This window comes from Phacochoerus africanus, chromosome 3, assembly GCF_016906955.1.
Source record: "Phacochoerus africanus isolate WHEZ1 chromosome 3, ROS_Pafr_v1, whole genome shotgun sequence".
Taxonomy (NCBI): Eukaryota; Metazoa; Chordata; class Mammalia; order Artiodactyla; family Suidae; genus Phacochoerus; species Phacochoerus africanus.
In genome coordinates this window covers 138,256,053-138,277,027 of record NC_062546.1, presented here as the reverse complement: position 1 = coordinate 138,277,027, position 20,975 = coordinate 138,256,053, and the positions used below count along the sequence as shown (strand labels likewise).

The 20,975-nt window shown below is 37.0% G+C and overlaps 1 protein-coding gene and 1 long non-coding RNA gene across 2 annotated transcripts in view; one reads left to right on the top strand and one right to left on the bottom strand.

Moving 5' to 3' along the window:
* The window catches only part of LOC125123254 (uncharacterized), a 105,841-nt gene that overhangs the window by 14,055 nt on the left and 70,811 nt on the right, over positions 1-20,975 (bottom strand). The gene's annotated exons all lie outside the window — the stretch shown is intronic.
* The window catches only part of SCN9A (sodium voltage-gated channel alpha subunit 9), a 162,803-nt gene that overhangs the window by 122,054 nt on the left and 19,774 nt on the right, over positions 1-20,975 (top strand). Inside the window, exons 19-23 of the mRNA XM_047772799.1 lie at positions 7,289-7,443; positions 12,088-12,261; positions 15,168-15,290; positions 19,028-19,309; positions 20,102-20,155. Coding sequence (XP_047628755.1) covers positions 7,289-7,443; positions 12,088-12,261; positions 15,168-15,290; positions 19,028-19,309; positions 20,102-20,155 — 788 coding nt within the window. The remainder of the gene's footprint in view (positions 1-7,288; positions 7,444-12,087; positions 12,262-15,167; positions 15,291-19,027; positions 19,310-20,101; positions 20,156-20,975) is intronic.

Here is a 20,975-nt window from a genome sequence, read left to right as displayed (position 1 = left end):
GCTATGGTATAGGCTAGCAGCTACAGCTTCAATTCCACCCCTAGCCTGGGAACCTCTATATACCATGGGTATGGTTCTACAAATTAAAAAAAAAAAATTAAAAAATGGTAATAGGTGTAGAAGCCTACTGTCATATAAATAGAGCAGTCAAAGAAGGCCTTTCTAAAAAGGTGATGTTTGATCAGAGACCTGAAAAAGATTGATGTGAGCCATGCAAATATATAAAGGAAGAGCATTTGAAGCAGAGAAATGAAGGCCTAGGCCCTGAAGTGGGGATATGCACATTTGAAAACAAAATCAAGGGGCCAATGTGAGAAGAACAGAATGAGAGGTGAGAAGAGAGGTAAAAGTTGAGGTCAGAGACATAGTAGAGGTCAGATCATAAGAGCATTGAGCAACATTGTAAGACTCTCATTTAGAAGTCTTACAACATGCCATCTTAAGAGTAGATGGGTGGGGAGGTCCTGCTGTGGAACAGTAGGATAAGAATTTGACTGCAGCAGCCCAGATGGTTGCGGGGGCATGGGTTCCCTCCCTGGCCCAGTGCAGTGGGTTAAAGGATCTGGCATTGATGCAGCTGCTCAGATTCAATCCCTGGCCCAGGAACTTTCATATTCTGCAGGTGTGGCCATTTAAAAAAAAAAAAAAAAAAAAGGAGGTGAGTGGATATAGCAAAGGCAGAAGCTGGGAAACTTCCTGGATGTTCCTGTAGTAAGCAGGTGAGAGATGATGGGAGTTTGGTTAGAGTATGAGATTCTGAGTACATTTTGAAGTTAGAGCTAAAAGGACTGGTGATGGATGTCGGGTATTAAAAAGGGACGGGTGATGGATGTCGGGTATTAAAACTTTCTTCTCTTAGAAGAGTCAAAGATGACTCCAAGTCTGGGGCCTCAGAAACTGGAAATATATAGTTTCCACATGAAGACTTGAAAATGAGTCAGCTTGTCAGGCTGGGAAATCAGAAACTTGTTTACTTATCGTGGAAATGACCCTTACCAAGCTGTGATTATTTGACAAGTTTTGAGCTAGGACCAATGCCAATTTAGAGCAGCATTTGGCTTTCCAGAGGTTTTTGTTACCAGAAAGGGAGCAGAAAGACCAGAGTGTGAGAGTTAAGTCAGAAGAGTTGTGCTTCACTGAAGACAAATGCTAAAATGATTGTGTTTTTCATTGTCTCACATCATTGATTCTTTTTAACTTCTTATCAGTATACTAATTTGCATTTTGTTCCTCCTCACCTTTTCCACCTCCCTCTGAGGCCATGTCTTTCCTTCGTTCTGTTTCATTAGCTTTATAATTCAAGACCAGGTTCCTTCCCCAGAATTGGCACTGTGCTTCTGTATCCTTAATTCCAGGTGTCTTAGTAATTCGTGTAATTATGAACATGACATGACTCTGATTTTGCTTGGCTTTATATTATACTCCTTTTGACTTATGCAATTAGTAAATCACAAAATGAGAATTAGGGCATGAGAAAGATACACTCTTTGTCTTAAAACAATTTATTTTCTATTAATTTTGTAGGAGGAGATATCTCAATTTCCCCCCAAATGTTCTGAGTTCAGCTTCCTATAAAATAACTAATAACTAATTCTAATGTTAACAACACAATAACCTCCCCCTTTGTGCCTATTTTTGTCTTTTTGGAAAGAAAATACAGACAAAATACTTGTTTTAAAGGCTTTAAAATTTTTAAGAAATATTTTTTAAAAAGACTTTCCTAATCAATTTTTACACTAATTATTACTGATAATGTTTGTGTAGTTTTATTGATCAGTAAACTATCTTGGAAGACTTCTGTGGTTTCTTTTTTATTTGAAAGCATTCATTTAACATGATGAAACCCAGTAGAGATTTTATGTAATGGATCACCAGAGCAAATTAACGAAAACACCCAAAAGAAACAGCATTTACCCATGGGGACCCATTAAAGTGTTTGAGAGGTTCTCTGTTATGTTTACATTTAATTAATAGCCCTTTTAAAAAAGAAGGTATGATAATGTTGCTAACCAGCTAGGAAAACACTTGGAATATGCCTTTGCATAAAAGTCAGACAGGCGTCCTGTACTCCTGCTTCAAAATAAGAGAAAAACTGAGGTGGGATAAATCCTGAGGGTAATATATATGAACCTTCATCTCAGATTAAAAGTTTATCTACTTTTCAGGAGTTCCCGTCCTGGCTCAGTGGAAATGAATCTGACTAGTATCTGTGAGGATGCAATTTCAATCCCTGGCCTCGCTCAGTGAGTTAAGGATATGACATTGCCCTGAGCTGTGGTGTATAGGTCACAGACACAGCTTGGATCCCATGTTGCTGTGGCATAGGCCGGCAGCTGTAGCTCCAGTTTGACCCCTTACCTGGAAACTTCCATATGCCACAAGTGCAGCCCTAAAAAGCAAAAAAAAAATGAAAGGAAAAAGAAAAAAGTTTATCTACTTTTCTAATTAGAATTAGAATATATAGTGCCTTTTCTTGCCTCAATCATAAAAATAATATTTTTCTTTAATGTTAAGACTAACAAAAATAGGGAGTTCCCATCATGGCTCAGTGGTAATGAATCCACCTAGAATCCAGGTTGTGGGTCTGATCCCTGGCCTTGCTCAGTGGGTTAAGAATCTGGCATTGCACTGAGCTGTGATGTAGGCTGTAGACTTGGATCTGGAATTGCTGTGGCTGTGGCGTCATAGGCCAGCAACTGCAGCTCCTATTTGACCCCTAGCCTAGGAACCCTCCATATGCCATGGGTGCAGCCCTAAAAAGCAAGAAAAAAAAAAAAAAGACTGAAAAAATAAAACCCAAATTGTAAAATTTTCTTAACCAGAGAGAACTTTCTCCTCTGGTAATTATGCTTGAGGCAGATGGATTCTCTTCTGTACAAGATCTTTAAGTTTGAGGTATATTCTAAAACCTCAAGCATTAAGTTAATGTTAAAAAAAAAAAAATTCCATTTAAAATTTTTCCACTCTCTCTGGTGTTTTCTTTTGCCCTGAAAGAAATTCTCTGGGAGTCAATTTTTGACCTTACCCTTTTACTATTTTTTCATATAATTTTATAAAATATTCTTTCTTTACTAAATGCATTTCATATGTAAGGATTGTAGATACAATGAAGATAAATTCAGGGCTGAGATCATGTAAATTGTAATTAATTGATGTTGCATAAATGAAGCCATGTGTATACTTTCCATTCACCTTGTTGGGTTTTATTTTCCTTTTCATCCAATCTTTGTGTAAATCTAGAATTCACAAAGGTATGACCCTTCAGATCATGAATGATGTTTAGGTGGTTTTAGAACTCTTTGTGGAGGAACTGTGTCTTTTAGGTCAACCAGCACATGAAGGTGTGGAGAGGACTGCAGTCTGTACTGTGAACAGAAAGAAAGGGCATGACAGGCACAGTTTAGCCTTCTGGGAACTTAGATACTTCTGAAGAGAAGGAACAGGAGCACATCAAATATACATGATAGGAAAAATGTCAGAGACTTGGAGGAAAAACATAGCTTGCTACATTTCTATGAAGCTGGAAATTAAAGTGCTAGGAGATACTTTGTATTAAGAATCAATAAACTAATTTTACCTCAGAATCATAAAAGAAGCCATAAAAAAATCATTGTCCAAAAAAATGTAATCCATCAAGAGGATTCTAGCTTTGTTGTTTCAAGACATACTGTTTATGATTATATGAAGTTATTACTTGATAGACTCAATATTTTAATGAAATATATTATTTTGCAGAAAAGAAAGATTTTAAAGTGACTAATTTGAAAACTTGTGAAATAAGTACCTAAAGAGTGCTATTGATTTCCTCTCCCATCTTCTACCCTCCTCCAAATGAGGTGTTTCATCTAAAATTTTTAAGAATTAACTGTAGCTCCTCTTTTTAAGTTCTTCCTTTTCTTTAAAGTAATTTCGATTATCTATTTTTTTAATCAACTTTAATTTTTAAAAATGTTCAGTCATTATCTTTCTGATCCTGTCTTGGTCATAGCTCTCTTCACCAGTTCTTCAAGAAATTCTTTCCTCCTTTACTTTTCCTGCAGTTTCTCATGTTTCCCCAACCTCTGCTCTGTTACCTCCTTAGGGTCTTCTCTTCTCCTACCTATCCTGGTGGTGGATCAGTAAATGTTGAACAAGCAATTCTCCAAGAAAAAGAAAGTATAGACACTACATATATAAGATAGATAAATAATAAGTACCTACTCTATGGCACAGGGAACCATATTCAGTGTCTTCTAATAACCTAACATGGAAAAGAATCTGAAATTGAATCACTATGCTCTACCCCTGAAACTAACACAACGTGGTAAATCAACTGTACATCAATAAAAAGTTGGTTTCGGAGTTCCCATTGTGGCTCAGCAGAAACAAATCTGACTAGGATCCATGAGATGAGGATGCAGGTTCAATCCCTGGCCTTGCTCAGTGGGTTAAGGATCCAGCATTGCCATGAGCTGTGGTGTAGGTCGCAGACACTGCTCAGATCTGGCATTGCTGTGGCTGTGGCATAGGCTGTCAGCTGTAGCTCCAATTCAACTCCTAGCCTGTTGGAACCTCCATGTGCCACAGGTGTGGTCCTCCTAAAACACACACACACACAAACACACACACACACACAGTTGGTTTTTTGGTGGGGGGGATAAAGAAATTATTCATACATGCATCCACTTACTATAAATTTTACTGATATAAAAGATATGTGGTACACATTTTACAAATAATATTATCAACATTCTTCATTGAACATTATGTAGCCAGTTGGTTCTCACAGGATGCTTTTGATGAATTTTGTACTTGTAAACAGCAAGGATCGCAATGGATGAGCAAATCTAGTTTTAACCTGAATGGTTGGTTGGCATTTTCACTTATGTCAGTAAGGTGAGAGTGAAACGAAGAGGCTCTGTGTGGCAATCTGACTCATTCATCGCTGGTGTGAACAAATCTCCGCTGAATCAAATAACAGAACTTGAATAATGAATGTCTGTTTCCTCAATTCCCCAATTTTTTGTGCTATTCACAATATAATGGCTACAACATGGCATACTTTTACTATTTTATAAACATTTTCTCCATTACTTTCTTAACTCTACACTAAAAAATCGATTTATCTGTTTTTAGTATTTATCACTAAATTTATTTTATTTATTTTATTTTTTAGTCTTTTTGTCATTTTAGTGCCACACCCACAGCATTTGGAGGTTTCCAGGCTAGGGCTCTAACCGGAGCTGTTGCCGCCAGCCTAAGCAGAGCCACAGCAATGCCAGATCCGAGCTGCATCTGCAACCTACACCACAGCTCATGGCAATGCCAGATCCTTAACCCACTGAGCGAGGCCAGGGATCAAACCCACCAACCTCATGGTTCCTAATCAGATTCGTTTCCACTGCACCATGATGGGAACTCCCTTTATCACCTTTTTAAAATTCAGTTCTATTTCTAAATGTATACAATTTAATTTTTGATAACAGCTGCATTTAACAATAGGCTAGCAAAATTTTATGACAACAATAAATTGTCATGAGCCAGTAGGAGCTGGCTCCAGGTGCTGTCTCTTAATGCTGCCATTCCAGAATATTCCAGACTTAATCCTTTTCTCTCCTCACCCTACATTCTTGTTTTGTGTGTGACTTCAAGAACTGTCTTGATTTCAGCTGACAGGGACATATATACTCATAATTTCTATACATTCTTTTCCAGCCCAGACTTTTTCCCTGAGCTTCAGAGTCACACTCCAAATATCTACAGGATATCTGTATTTAGAGTTTTCATTGGCATCTGAAACTCACTAACCCCCAAGCAGCACCTGTTCACGTAGTCTTCATTTTACTGCTAACATCTACCCAGTTGTATGGGCTTCTCCCTTCCACTTACATCCCATATCCAATCAGTCACCAAATGCACTGATTTTATCTGCCAGATATGTCTTGATTCTGTTGTTGCTGAAGTTCCTAAGTTGACCTGATCTATACTTCTTGCTGGGGATACTGAACCAGAACCCTAAATGGCTTTCTAGCTCTGGTCTTTCTTTTCCCCCCACCCTCTTTTTTCTTCTCTTCCAATTTATCCTCCACAGCTGTTGGAGACATCTACTTAAATTACAGTCTTCCTATATATCATTTTCTCCTTACAACTGTCCACTTGCTCCTCATTAGGACATAGGATATGGACTAAACTCTTTAGGGTAGGGGAAAATTCCTTCTATAGTCTGACCAGTTTCTCTTCCTCATGTCTCATCCATGCCCCTTGTGCACACTTTACTTTCCTCACAATTCTGAACTGCTTGTGATTCCTGTATACAACACATTTTGCTGTCTCTTGGCCTGGAATTCCACCCAAACTTTTTTGGCTAATACTTTGGTTCAATTCAGGCCCCACCTCTTCCAGAAAACCTCCTCTGACCTCACTTTCTCAACAAATAAGTCAGGGTAGGTGACCTTCTTTCATGCTACCAAAATAACTCCAGCATATCTGCAACATTTTAGTTGCCTTATTCAGTTATAGTCATTTATTTCTATATCTAGCTGCCTAACCAAAAACCACAAATAGGTTTCTTGAGAAGAAGAAACTATGTACATGTACACAGCTGAGTAAAAAGCCTACTCAATAAATATTTGATGGGGATATTAATGAATAAACCTAAAAATTTTTAAATAAAATACTCCTCAGGGTTTTTTTAAGCAGTGTGTTTTACATCTAGGATCCCAAGTCAGATTTGTTTTTTACTTATACTACTTGAGACAATGTCATCTGCATCTTCTAAGCAAGATTTCTTCCTTTTTAAATGAATTATAGGACCTTCCACTAATTTTTAAAATATTACCTAGAATGCTATTTCTCCAAGGGTTTTTTTTATAGAGAAGTTGAAGCAACACCAGATTGTAGACTAAATTCACATCAAGAAGGCCCTGAAATGCATCTTTGTTTTAAGACTTTAACTCATTCATTCATCAATAATTATTTAGTACTCATTTTGTATCTGGGTTAGGATTACATTAGGATTGCAATAATAAAAAAAACAATAAGTGGTTTAAGTAAGAAACTAGGGCAGTACAGAAAACGTGAATATGTCCCATGTTAGAAATTACTGACAGGTATTAAGAGAACACCATGAGAGTTAGGATATAAGAGGAGGAAACATCCAAGTTGAAACCATCTGAAGCTTTAGGTATGAGTGCTAGAAATTGGTTGAGGAACTATTGTAGGGAGCACTTTACATTAAATAATGTATTTTAAGTATTTTATTTATTCTGAAAAATAAATTCAGATTTGACATGCATGTCTTTTTTGCCAGGTTGTGTACGGAGGTTCCCATGCTGCCAAGTGAACATAGAATCAGGGAGAGGAAAAATCTGGTGGAATATCAGGAAAACCTGCTACAGGATCGTTGAGCACAGTTGGTTTGAAAGCTTCATTGTTCTCATGATCCTGCTCAGCAGTGGTGCTCTGGTAAGTCATCTAACACCTAAGGCTTAAATAGATTAAGTCAGGTATTTTTTTTTTTTTTTTTTAGGGCCGCACCTGCGGCAAACGGAGGTGCCTAGGCTAGGGGTCAAATTGGAGCTATAGCTGCCAGCCTACACCACAGCCACAGCAACGCCAGGTCTGAACCACCTCTGTGACCTACACAGCAACTCACTGCAACACTGGATCCTTAACCCTCTGAGCAAAGCCAGGGATTGAACCCACATCCTCATGGATACCAGTCACATTGGTTAACTACTGAGCCACAAAGGGAGCTCCTAAGTCAGTATTTTTAATAAATGAGTTGGAGGATAAAAATATCATGACAATCTGTTTTACTTAAAAATTAATCCTATGATTGGTACCAAGGACAAAAGTTTAGTTAGCTCAGTAAATATTTACTACATGCCAGGCATTATTCTTGCTGCCCTAAATGCAGAGATGGATAAGATCCAGGTACTTTCCTCAAGGAGCATAGGGAACATTAGGGAAACAAGAGGCACTAGTGATAACAGAGCTGAAATGTGTTTGTAAGTGAGGTATATACATGATTAAGCTGTGGAGCAAGAAGAGTTGTCCGTTTGGAATTTCAGAGAGGTGAATAGGAATTTTCCAGCCAGGAAGATGGCCTGAGGGGAACAAAGCATAGAATAGCATGACATGTTCAGGAAATGAAAAGTCTCCAAACTATAGAAAGTATCGTGGGAGTAAGAGCAAATCCAGGGAGGTGGGTGGTGACCAAAGATATGGTGACAAAGATAGGCAGCATCAGCTCATAAAGCATCTTACATAAGGGAAAACAGACTGTGGTTTTAGGTGAGAATGGGATAGGTTTCTCATTCTGGTACATGTGCCTAACACCTTCTATGGTGTGTGAAAGGGAACTTGTAGAGTAAAAAGCTCCCTGAGCCTTTTCTTGTTTTTCTCTCCTGCTGACACTAATAGAGATAAGCCATTAGAAGCCTAGTTCCAGCTGAAGATTCCACTGGGAATTCCATTTTACTACAAACAGAATACCCAAGAACTTTATAGGTTTCCTCAAAGACAATCTGTGGACCTGGTTTCTGTTTCATGGATGCAACCATATGGGAGATTTCCGAGTCAGACAAAAGACTTCATTTCTCATGGCATAGAAAGCAGCATGAACCTGAGCATATGTGTGTTGGTTTCCTTTGTCCCCAAGTCCTATGGGGGCACAATAGGGACCTAAATGAGCATTGCATACACACTGGGTTAGCATCATAGCTGAGGTGCACTGAGCTTAGGGAAACCATCCTTTTATGGCAAACAGCAACCTTGCTCTTTGTCCCAGAAGGAGATACTACCCCATCCTTCAAGGTTGCTTATAGCAAAAACAACCCTGGGAAATGACCTAGATAAAGAGCAGTCAGGGCCTTGTGTTCTTGGCATATCCAACAAGAACTTGCAAAAGTGCTCGGGGTCACAATGCATTGTCTCTCCCAACAAATTTCCTGTCTAAAAAACAAGAAGATGTACTAAGAAAAACACTGCTCATCTGATGGAATGGAAGTAGGAATCTTGATAACTTTCTACATTTTCTCATATTCCTAATAACTGAGGAAGTTCATGAGTCATGCTGAGTCACATATGTAAACCAAGACTTTTAGAAAGATTACAAAATATTAAAGAAAAGGTTAGAATTATCCCTTGTTCAAAATGTCTAAAAAAGGGAGTTCCTGCTCGACATCGCTGGTTGTAAGAGAAATGCAAATCAAAACTACCATGAGATATCACCTCACACCAGTCAGAATGGCCATCATTAATAAATCCACAAAGAACAAGTGCTGGAGGGGCTGTGGAGAAAAGGGAACCCTCCTACACTGTTGGTGGGAATGTAAACTGGTACAGCCACTATGGAGAACAGTTTGGAGATACCTTAGAAATCTATACATAGAACTTCCATATGACCCCGCAATCCCACTCTTGGGCATCTATCCGGACAAAACTCTACTTAAAAGAGACACGTGCACCCGCATGTTCATTGCAGCACTATTCACAATAGCCAGGACATGGAAACAACCCAAATGTCCATCGACAGATGATTGGATTCGGAAGAGGTGGTATATATACACAATGGAATACTACTCAGCCATAAAAAAGAATGACATAATGCCATTTGCAGCAACATGGATGGAGCTAGAGAATCTCCTACTGAGTGAAATGAGCCAGAAAGACAAAGACAAATACCATATGATATCACTTATAACTGGAACCTAATATTCAGCACAAATGAACATCTCCTCAGAAAAGAAAATCATGGACTTGGAGAAGAGACTTGTGGCTGCCTGATGGGAGGGGGAGGGAGTGGGAGGGATCGGGAGCTTGGGCTTATCAGACACAACTTAGAATAGATTTACAAGGAGATCCTGCTGAATAGCATTGAGAACTTTGTCTAGATACTCATGTTGCAACAGAAGAAAGGGTGGGGGAAAAATGTAATTATAATGTATACATGTAAGGATAACCTGACCCCCTTGCTGTACAGTGGGAAAATTAAAAAAAAAAAAAAAGGGAGTTCCCATTGTGGTACATGGAAACAAATCCTGCTAGTATCCTTGAGGATACAGGTTCAATCCCTGGCCTCATTCAGTGGGTTAGGGATCTGGCATTGCCGTGAGCTGTGGTATAGGTCACAGATGTGGCTAAGATCCCACATTGCTGTGGCTGTGCATAGGCCAGCATCTATAGCTCTGATTCAGCCCCTAGCCTGGGAACTTCCATGTGCCATGAGCACAGCCCTAAAAAGCAAAAAAAAAAAAGAAGACATTGGGGGCAGAGGCATTCTCAAAGCTGAAATTTGAATGCATCCTAAAAGGAAAGGGAGAGATATCTCAAGAAACTGGTATTTTTCACTCCTCAAGTTTGCTAATTGAACTAGATTTTTAAAATACTTTAATTAAGTAATAATACCTTAATTAATGATAAAAATAAAAGTAATAGCTCAAATTTAGTACATATTTTTGTGTTTCAAGATCTTTATATAGATTTTCTTTTTTATTTTCAAATATCTTGTGAGATTATGGTATTTTACTCATTTTACCAATGAGAAAGTTGGGGGCAGAATTTTAAAAGTTACTTTGTGTCCCAAAGCTAGTAAATAACAGAGTCATAACTGAAGGCTAAAATCAACTGAAATATCTTTCCATGACTCTTCAGACTCCTCAGAAAGGGGGGAACTCACTAGGTAGAAATAGATGGGTAGTGATGGAAATGAGTAACAGAAAAGCCCATGCCCCAAATCAGGCAGAGCTCGCACAGTGAACTCCTTGCCTTCTTGTTCCCAGATCCACAAAAGTAGTCCTTGAAAGTAGGAGCCCTGCAGCAGAATCTTGTTTGAGGCCCTGGCACTGGTTGAAGCAAGGTGTGCTTTTCTTTGTAGTCAAGCCTTTTCCTTGTCTTTGCATTTAAAGGACTGAGGCATTGTCAGGGTTTCTGTTTAGGTAGTTTGCCCCGTTCCTCCAGAACTTGGAGAAGGGAAGCAGGAAATTTTTGAGGACTGGATTTCAGTTCTTGCATTTCAGCTACATTGACTTTCAGAACCTCTGCCAGCTGCTAGAGTCTTCTCTTAGCATCTTAGTGGGTGTGTCCATTCTCTTTATCCCAACTTCTCTATTTTCTTCAGTATTATTAATAACATTTTGCAAGAAGTACTAAGGATCAGGTATTGATAGAAGAACTTGGGATAAGAAAAATAAGAATGTCACAGGCCCTTGACTATGGATAGGCATCCAGTATTAACCATTGAGGCTACAGGTCCTTTTGCTTTCATTTTCTCCAACAAGGTGATTAATGTTTAAACTTGAAAGAAAATTCTAATACTGTAGACCTGTGTAGGTCAGCAGCCATTTTCAGTGGCTTCTGGGAGCTCAATTATTTAAGTCCATTCAAATCATGTCCCAATGACCTTGTGGCTCTGACCTCAGTATCATCATCTATCATTTACTAAAAGTTCTTGGAAAGTGTTGAAAGGTGCCACATTGGTGGAATAAATGTGATAGTGATCTGAAGAGCTAAAGCTTGTAATGAATAATAAAATACTGGTGAAAAACTCAAAGGAAGAAACTTTCTTCTGTGTTCTACAGCCCTGTTACGCTATTGGACTCATTCATTTAGAAAACTTTTCCTTGACTCCTTCTGTGTTCTTGACACAGTGCTAGGCACTGGGAATGACAAGCTTACAGGAACTGAAGGAGAGGCTCTAAATCCTGTACTGCTGGGTTAAAGGATAGTGCAGCTTGAGAGAGATTTATAAGAAGGGATGACTCTGGAATCATGGCTTAAATTCTTAGGACTCATCTAATTTGAAGGGAGATAAAAGGGGAGATGAGTGGAGCTCTTGGAAAGTGTCAGATCACAATTCTTTTAGGGGATTATAAATAATTTCATTCTTTTGCACCCTCTTTTGACCTCTGGTGACCAGCTGCCTGTACTAGTGAGAAGGCTAGAACTAAGTTCTACACAGTAGCTATAAACCAGAATAAAGTCAGCTAGCCCATAACAGTATTCTATGTCAGTAGTTTCTTTATCAGAATTTTATTTCCTATTTTTTTGTCATAAATCATAAGCTTAAGTTGTGCATGAATAGAAATTTGAATATTATTTTCACAGGCTTTTGAAGATATATATATTGAAAAGAAAAAGACCATCAAGATTATCCTGGAGTATGCTGACAAGATATTTACTTATATCTTCATTCTGGAAATGCTTCTAAAATGGGTAGCATATGGTTATAAAACCTATTTCACCAATGCATGGTGTTGGCTGGATTTCTTAATTGTCGATGTAGGTACTTTTGGATAAATTTTAAAGAGGATTTATTCTTATGACTAAGTGTTCTGAAAAACCTTCACCGATGTTGTATATTATCATATTTAGATAGATCCAAAACATTTTTTTCCAAGGCATGGGTATACATTACATCAGCTATGTTCTCTCAGGCTTCCTCTATGAGAAATCTAATTTTTTATACTTTGTAATAATGATTTAATATTTCATTTTTTTGATTTACCTTTATATATTTGTTACATAGTTATTACCTAGAAAAATAAATGGTAAGGTGAATACTTTTATAATATAATATTTTTTTAAAAAGTCTAACCAAAATAAGAAATAAGAGAAGGAATATAGATTATTTCTTTTCTCTTAAACTTATAAATATGATTGGGTCTTTTAAAGTTTATTATAAAATATTTAAGCTATTTTAAAACTTTCAAAAAATATATCCTAAATATAGTTATTTTCATCTTTAGATTAAGAAAAAAGTTTTCAAGTAGAGCTGAATTTATTTTTAGTTCAGAAAGAGATACGGCTGTTTGATAATGAAATTATTTTTGTATTTGAAAATATAAATTCTCAATATTTAGGGGTAATATGCAGAATTCAAGGAAGTTATATAGCTTCAAATTGAAGTATTTAATATTTTGAAAAAAGCTAAGTAAAAAAATGTATATATGTGTGTGATGTCTGTATATGTATATGTATGTGTGTGTGTGTACATATATATATTATAATGAAACAGAGCAAAACTCCACTCAGTATTCTTGTTAATAGAGATGCAAATCTAGGTGTGCAGATTTGGGGGAGGAGCTGTGATTATTTTTTTTCTTTCTTAAAATTGAGAAATGTATCTATCTAGCACAGTTGCTCTCAAAGTTTAATACCTGAACCAACATCATTGGTGCATGTGAATGGAAACTTGTTAGAGAGGCCAGTTCTCAGGACCCAGCCAAGACCCACTAATTCATTAACTTTGGTGTTGGGACCCAGCAGACTTGTAACAAGCCCTCCAGATGATTCTGGTGCACATTTAGGTTTCAAAACCACTAATCTGGTTTTATACCCAGAAGATGGGCTTTTTTGATTTCTGTGAGCTTCTTGATTATTTGAAACTTTTACTTGCTTGAGCATTATTCCTCAGTATGGGCATTATATCATGCATAAGCAGATATATACATAAATAAATAAATAATAGGCATATATATGTTCTCAATTACAAACTATACTTTAGTTTTCTCAATAATATGCATATATAATAGTCAATGTCATAACATTCACTTAACAGTGGTTTGGAGATCAGGTTTACCATTTCCTTGGGGACTGGTCAAATTATAATAGACATTTTAGAACTTTGTTTTTTCTTATTAAAAAGGAGTTCTTTTTATTCTGATTAAAAAGTACACATAATTTTGTAAGTGTTCTTAAGTGGAAAATAATGGATCTGAAAGTCTGAGTGAATTTAAAAGTGATGTGAGGATTAATTAGTAATGCTGGTTATGTAGCGTGAGGACTTAAAAAGAAATAATAATTTTACACTTAGTGAGAGAGACATTTAGAAATAACTACCTTATGACAAAACACTCTAATATGTCCTGGTTTAAAACTCAGTTCATCTGTTTCCAGTAGCACCAGCAGTGAACCTATGAACAATAAATTTTTCTACTTCTTCAGTTGTTAAACATAAGGAAGTAGATGCTTAAGTTGTTCTTAATCTTCCCTGGAAAACTTCAGTCTTTCAGTCATCACTTAATTTGTAATGAAGAACTGCATTCCAGACATGGTTCTTAGGCATTGCCTCCAGCTGCATGCGGTGTAAAAACAATGGGTATTTTAAATGGAACTTATTCAGAGACTGAATATATTTACAGATCCAATAAATATATCCACTGCTCCATCATCAAAGTGTATTGATTTTGGTTCTGTCCTTGTTCTTTCTTCTGAGATAATTAAGGATAAGAACGCAGATTTCTATTACTGGTTGCAGTAATTGTGGAGAGTCTAACATGACAAAGAGTCTTATTTGTCTTATATTCTTATATGTTAATTGGGAAGCCAGTGAAATCACCTACTCTCCTGTTCTCTTCAGTATAATTGAGATTGTCCCCCACAAATTTCTACCAGGAAGATCTTTGGTGTCAATTCTGAGAAATTGTAGGGCAGAATAATTTTGTGGAGAATTTGTCCCATCTCAAAATCATGAATCTTCAAAATGCTTTTCTTTTTTTTTTTTTTTGCTTTTTAGGGCCACACGTGCGGCATGTGGAGGTTCTCAGGCTAGGGATCTAATAGGAGCTACAGCTGCCAGCCTACACCAGAGCCATAGCAACATGTCTGCGACCTACACCAAAGCTCACTGCAATGCCAGACCCTTAATCCACAGAGCGAGGCCAGAGATCAAACCCACAACCTCAGAGTTCCTATCTGGATTCGTTTCTGCTGTGCCATGATGGGAACTCCCAGAATGCTTTTCAATAAGGTTTATACTAGGATTTAGATTGATTTAGTGAGTATCACACTCTTACGACTTAGCTTCAGAGTCACACACTTTGCCCTAGGCTTTATTCCAGTTGACTTTTTGATAGTTGCTTTCATTAAATGTTCAGAATGAATAAGTAAGTACAAAACCATTGGCTACAAAAGTGTGAAAAGCATGTGTGATTTTTATTCAACTATAAGAAATAACTTTCCTTCTATTATTTCTTCTTATTTGGGGTTAATTTTCCTTTAAATCTATTTCTTGAAAAAAGGATCCATCTTACCTATTTTTAGGCAATGACTAGATAACTTTATATATAAAATCATATTGTTCTTATTGAGCTGCTCTTAATGATTTTTTTTTTGAAATTGACTTTTTCTCTTTATGCTTTATTATTTCCTTGAAGAGATTAATGAAAAAAAAATTTTTTTTGTAGGTTTCTTTGGTTACTTTAGTCGCAAACACTCTTGGCTACTCAGACCTTGGTCCCATTAAATCCCTTCGGACACTTAGAGCTTTAAGACCTCTAAGAGCTTTATCTAGATTTGAAGGAATGAGGGTAAGAAAATACTAAACTTCCTATTATAATATTCATAATTCTTAATGGAGTACAAAATATGAAAAAATGTGTATGTATAAATTATGGACTGTTTGTATATACATGCAAATATACATATAGATATAGATATATGGCTGTTTATGTATATGTGTGTATACATGTGCATATACACACAGTATTTCAGTACATTTTGCTTAAAAAAGAGTAAATCAAATACAGCAGTGCCTCCTTAACAGTATATATTAGGCAGTGATCCAAATAAGTGACTTTTCCTTTCTTAAATGAAAACATTTCCTGTGTAAGGAAATTCAAGTAAATTCTTAGCAATTCATGAAGGGCTTGCCTGTATCAGGTGCTCAAATAACGTTTTGTAAGGAACTACTCTGGATAGGTGCATAAGAAACAACAGAGAAGTGAAGTATATCAGCTATTACTTTTAATTTCATCCTTCAAATATATGGTTCAGTGAAAGCGGAACTATCTCCAAATTATATTTGAGAAAACTAAAGCTCTGAATTTACTCAATTTGCACTAGGCTGCATAGTGCCTGCAAAGAGATTGATTTTGTAGAACAAACAAGGTGAGATAAGTAGTGACTACCAGCAACCCAGCTCTAGGGCTGTATTAAACCAGCAGCTTCTTCATAAAATACATGGAGGAAAATGACCTTATTTTCTCTAATGAGTCCATGCCCTCTTTTGTTGCTGCTCTCCTTGAATTTCTTTTTCTCCAGAAATATTCTTGCTTTCTCAGGCCTCCATTTTCTTGGCCCAGAATGCTTCTCCCTACCCTGTCTCAACCCTAACTCATCAGTATAGCAAATGCCTACTCATCCTTTAAGCCTCAATTTTTTCTATTTTTTATTTTTTGGCTTTTTAGGGCTATACCTCTGGATTATGGAAGTTCCCAGGCTAGGGGCCAAATCAGAGCCATAGCTGCTGGCCTGCACCACAGCGACAGCAACATAGGATCCAAGCCAAATCTGCAACCTATACTGTAGGTCACAGCAATACCAGATACCCAGCCCACTGAAGGAGGCCATGGATCTAACCCACATCCTCATGGATACTAGTTGGATTCATTTCCGCTGAGCCACGGCGGGAACTCCTTAAGCCTCAGTTTAAATGTGCCTTATCTGTCCACCACCAGGTATAATTGGGCACCTTTCCTATACATTCAGACACATAAAATCTTTATTATATTACATTGTACTTATTTATTAATCTGTCTACCTCTCTATGTGTAGTCTCTGAACAATTTAAGATGCAGATTAGTCTAGTTCACTGCTTCTCTAAGTGTGGTCAGCATCCTCTGAAAACTTACTAGAAATGCAAATTCCTAGATTCCACCCCAGATCTACTAAATAATAAACCCTGGGATGGGGCTCAGAAATCTGAAGCATTAGGTGAACATTAGACATATTTTAGTCTAGCAGATCACTTTAACCCTGCTAACCTAATTATGACTATAACTTCAGCTAGTTAATATGTCCAGTGTATATTGGTTCCCATGTGTATGAGAGATCATGATTACAAAAAAATTTTTCATAAGTAAAAGTCAAGTACTTTTTGCCATATGTTTCTTCACACTTCAGGGTCATTTTGAAGAATAAATGAAATCATGATCAGAAGTTTTTGTAGTTAGTTCCTTTGAAGCTTGAGGTTCTTGAACTTACTGACTTTCCCAAATAGCTTCTCACCAGAACAATATATATCCACATCCCTCTGGTAACAGCTGTGGCGTGGATTCAGTCCTTGGCCTGGGAACTTCTACATGCCACAGGTGTGACCAAAAAAAAAAAAAAAATTTTAAAAAAAGACTAATCAGTACTCATGTTCTTTCAGCAAACATTTTCCACACCAACTATGTGTCACATTTTGTACTGTAAAAAGAGTACAATGGTAAATAGACCCCAGTTCCCCAAGAGTAAGGACCATGGTCATGGAGAGACAGACAGGGGAAGAGTAGTTAGTTACTCTGTGGCATTTGCTATATAATAGTAAGCACATAGCGTTACAGGAGTAGGGATGGGGGTGGCTACTTGGGGGAGTCTGGGAAGGCTTCACAAGAAGGTGACCTTGGAGCCATGACTCAATGAGTGGGCCACAAGTCACCAGTAGGTAGTTACTCCAGACAGAGATGCTACTTGGTAGAGAGGCATGGACTTGATTATGCAAGGTATGTTTGACCAGTGACCAGAAGGATCAAGGTGCCTAGGTGATAAGCATAGTGGGGGATGGGGATGGGTAGCAGGAAATGAAGATGAAAACGTAGGTTTGAAAAAAGAGCTGACCACTTTGAATTCTGTTTTCTAATCCTGTGCTTCCTTAGGCTTTTAGGGTCATGTATACTGAAAGTATAAATCATCTCTCCATAAAGAAAGCATACCTGTAATATTTTTCATTTAATTTCATGCCCCTGTGGAACCTCTACAGGTCCATGGACCCCAGAGTAATAACTATTGCTCTGGACCAAAGGTCAACAACTAAAGCCCACAGCCTGGATGCCTGTTTTGTAAAGGAGGTTTCATTGGATCCCAGCCACCCCCGTATGTTTATGTCTGCTCCATTGCTGCAATGGCAGAATTGAAGAGTCACCACAGAGATCATATAACTCGCAAAGCCTAAAAATATTTCAGAAAATGTTTGCCAACTCCTGCTCTGGACAATCTCAAAAGCAGTCAGAGGTCCTTAGTACCTTTTCTTTTGGAAATGTCTTGAGAGCCTCCTTGATATATGGCAAAAAAAAAAAAAAAAAAAAAAGAGGGAGCACATGCACTTTAGTTGAAAAGTTAGTCTCTAACATATTTGCATTCAAATTCAGATTACAACTCAGTTTAAGAAGATAGCAAGCTTGTCAAGATGAGGTAATTCAGAAAATCTGGAGAGTGGTAAATACTGTGGTAGTTGCCACATAGGAACACTGGGTGGCAAGAGGCCTGGGTGATCAATAGCAGTGGAAATGCTGAAAAGCAGAAGTAAAGGGAGTATTAAAGATAAGCTGTACTTAATTTTTGTTTTAGCTGGGACGAGCGCTATTTATATTTAGCCAAGGACTTATATATAGAAAGGTATTTTAGGCGTTAGAATAATGAATTTGAAAAAATTGTTCTTATTCTGCAGATAAATAGAAGTCCCAAGGTCTTAACTAAATTTCCGTATTGCACAACTAGCTGAATCATTAAACCTAAGGGGTTTCAAACCATGAAAAGATTCCCAGTCTTAACTCCAGCTCATATATACTAGTAGTTTCTCTATATGGGAAAATGTTAGTACTGGTAATTCTAGGACTATGAACCTTTAAATGTACATTTTACTTATTTTAATCATTTGTATTTATAAATTTCTTTCTTTTCTAGAGCATGCAGATTTTATGACATCACCTTACATATATCAGGTTTTTGGTTTATTATTTTATTTATTTTTTCCATTTATTTAAGCTGCCATATCATCTTAGTGATTTGTTTTGTATTCTTGTTCCGTAGTTTCACTCTGTGATCCTCATGTATTTTTGTAAAGTGGTTGATTGCGGGGCTCCTTTCTCATTTTGTCCTGCTTGGCACACTGCTGAGCACATAGTAGGCATTCAATAAATACATGTTGGTTGGTTGATTTATTTCTTAAGTGTTTAAAGGGTGGCTTTTCTAATGTCTTGAATTCTGCATTGTGTTTCTCTACTGTTGCCCACTTAACATTCTTACTAATCCTAATTATTCTTTTCTTTCTTTCGAATGCTAGGTGGTCGTGAATGCCCTCATAGGTGCAATTCCTTCCATCATGAATGTGCTCCTTGTGTGTCTTATATTCTGGCTAATATTTAGCATCATGGGAGTAAATCTGTTTGCTGGCAAATTCTATGAGTGTATTAACACCACAGACGGGTCACGGTTTCCTACAAGCGAAGTTGAAAATCGTTCTGCATGTTTTGCGCTTATGAATGTTAGTCAAAATGTGCGATGGAAAAACCTGAAAGTGAACTTCGATAATGTTGGACTTGGTTACCTGTCTCTGCTTCAAGTTGTAAGTGACCCCTCTTATGAATGCTTGCTATTTTAGTGTGCACCTGATGAAGAAGCTGTCTCTGTTAACATAATTACTAAAAATTAAAGATACTTTGTGACTTTCAAAACAGAGTTGGTCTTTTTTAGAACATGTGCCTATAAACATTAATTAAGAAGCATAGGTTCTGTTGAATTTGAGAGTTGTTAATCCATAATCACCATCTGGGAGCTACCCAACCCACTGGCTATTGTGCCATCTGAATGTTGCTCCAAAAATGAATAGTCACTTTTTGCACTGTCACTCTTAAAGCTGCAGAGAAATGGGAGGGACTTCCCACTGGTACCGAGGATCCTTAAGATTTGGAGAAAAATATTTCCACCCCCTTTCATAAAATTCTCCCCCTCTGGAAAAATAAAAGTTCATGTACAAAACTCAGTAAGCAGTTTAGCAGTGGTAACAACCTGGAAATAATTAACTAGGACTAAGATTTAGAATGTGACTTGGGAATGCATTCCTTTTTTTTTTTTCTTAACATAGCATCTTTATGTTAAATTGGTATTTTAAAATTAAATGGGCTCACCTTATCTGCAGTTTTGCATCTGCCTAATGCAAGGGGCTTGAGCATGGGCAGATTTTGGTATCTTCAGGGGGCCCTAGAGCCAATCTTCTGCTATATCAAGGGATGACTATACAGTAAAACTCACTAACTTAGTATTAATGAATATTGTAACATTAAACAGACTAAATTCATTTATGGCTGTTTTAGAGTATGAGGTTCATATTCAGATTCTATAAATGTTATATTTACAGGCAACATTTAAGGGATGGATGGATATTATGTATGCAGCGGTTGATTCTGTTAACGTAAGTATTGGTAAACATAACACGAAACTCTACAGTTGTGAAAAGCTCGTTAGCATAGTTAGGCTGTTTGCAAACAGCAGTTCCAAAGAGCCCAGGGTATACACACACACTAAAGAACTTTCACCTGGTAGATCCTGGTAGTTACCTGTGCAGCATTTGGAAACAGAGCTTGACTTAAATTCAGGCTCTACCACATCCTACAAGCTTGCGACTGACTTTGAGCAAATTACTTTCTCTCTGAGACTGTTTATTGATCTGTAAAAGGAATATAATTTACTGCCTACCTTATGGGGTTGTTCTGAGGATCCAACTAGAAAATGAAGTAGAGCACAGCCTGGCGATAATAAGTGCTTGGTAAATATTTGTTTATCAAAATAAAAATAAAATAATATATTTTATTCATTTAAGCATTTTTACTGCTTTTATATTTTCAAGTGCTTTGGGAGAGTTCATATGAAATAAGTCCCACACTGAAAAAGTGTGAAGACTACTGACTCTTTCATGTTGTCACAAAATCCAAGGAAGACACTTTTATAATCAAATGAAAAAAAAAAGCAAAATGTATATAAATATGGTATCTCTTTTACTGTTGTTTTTTTTTTTTCTGGAAACAAAAAATATACATTAGGTCATTTACTTACTAAATCGTCCTACAATCTGAGAACAAGTAGTGCAATGGATAAGACCTTTGTAGTTATTTGAAGGTTATATTCATTATAAGCATGTAATAAATATTTATTTAGTGTGAATGTTGAATAAACTTTCAGAAATGATTATATTGACCCTCAACAACGCTATAGCTTCTGAAAACATTTACCTA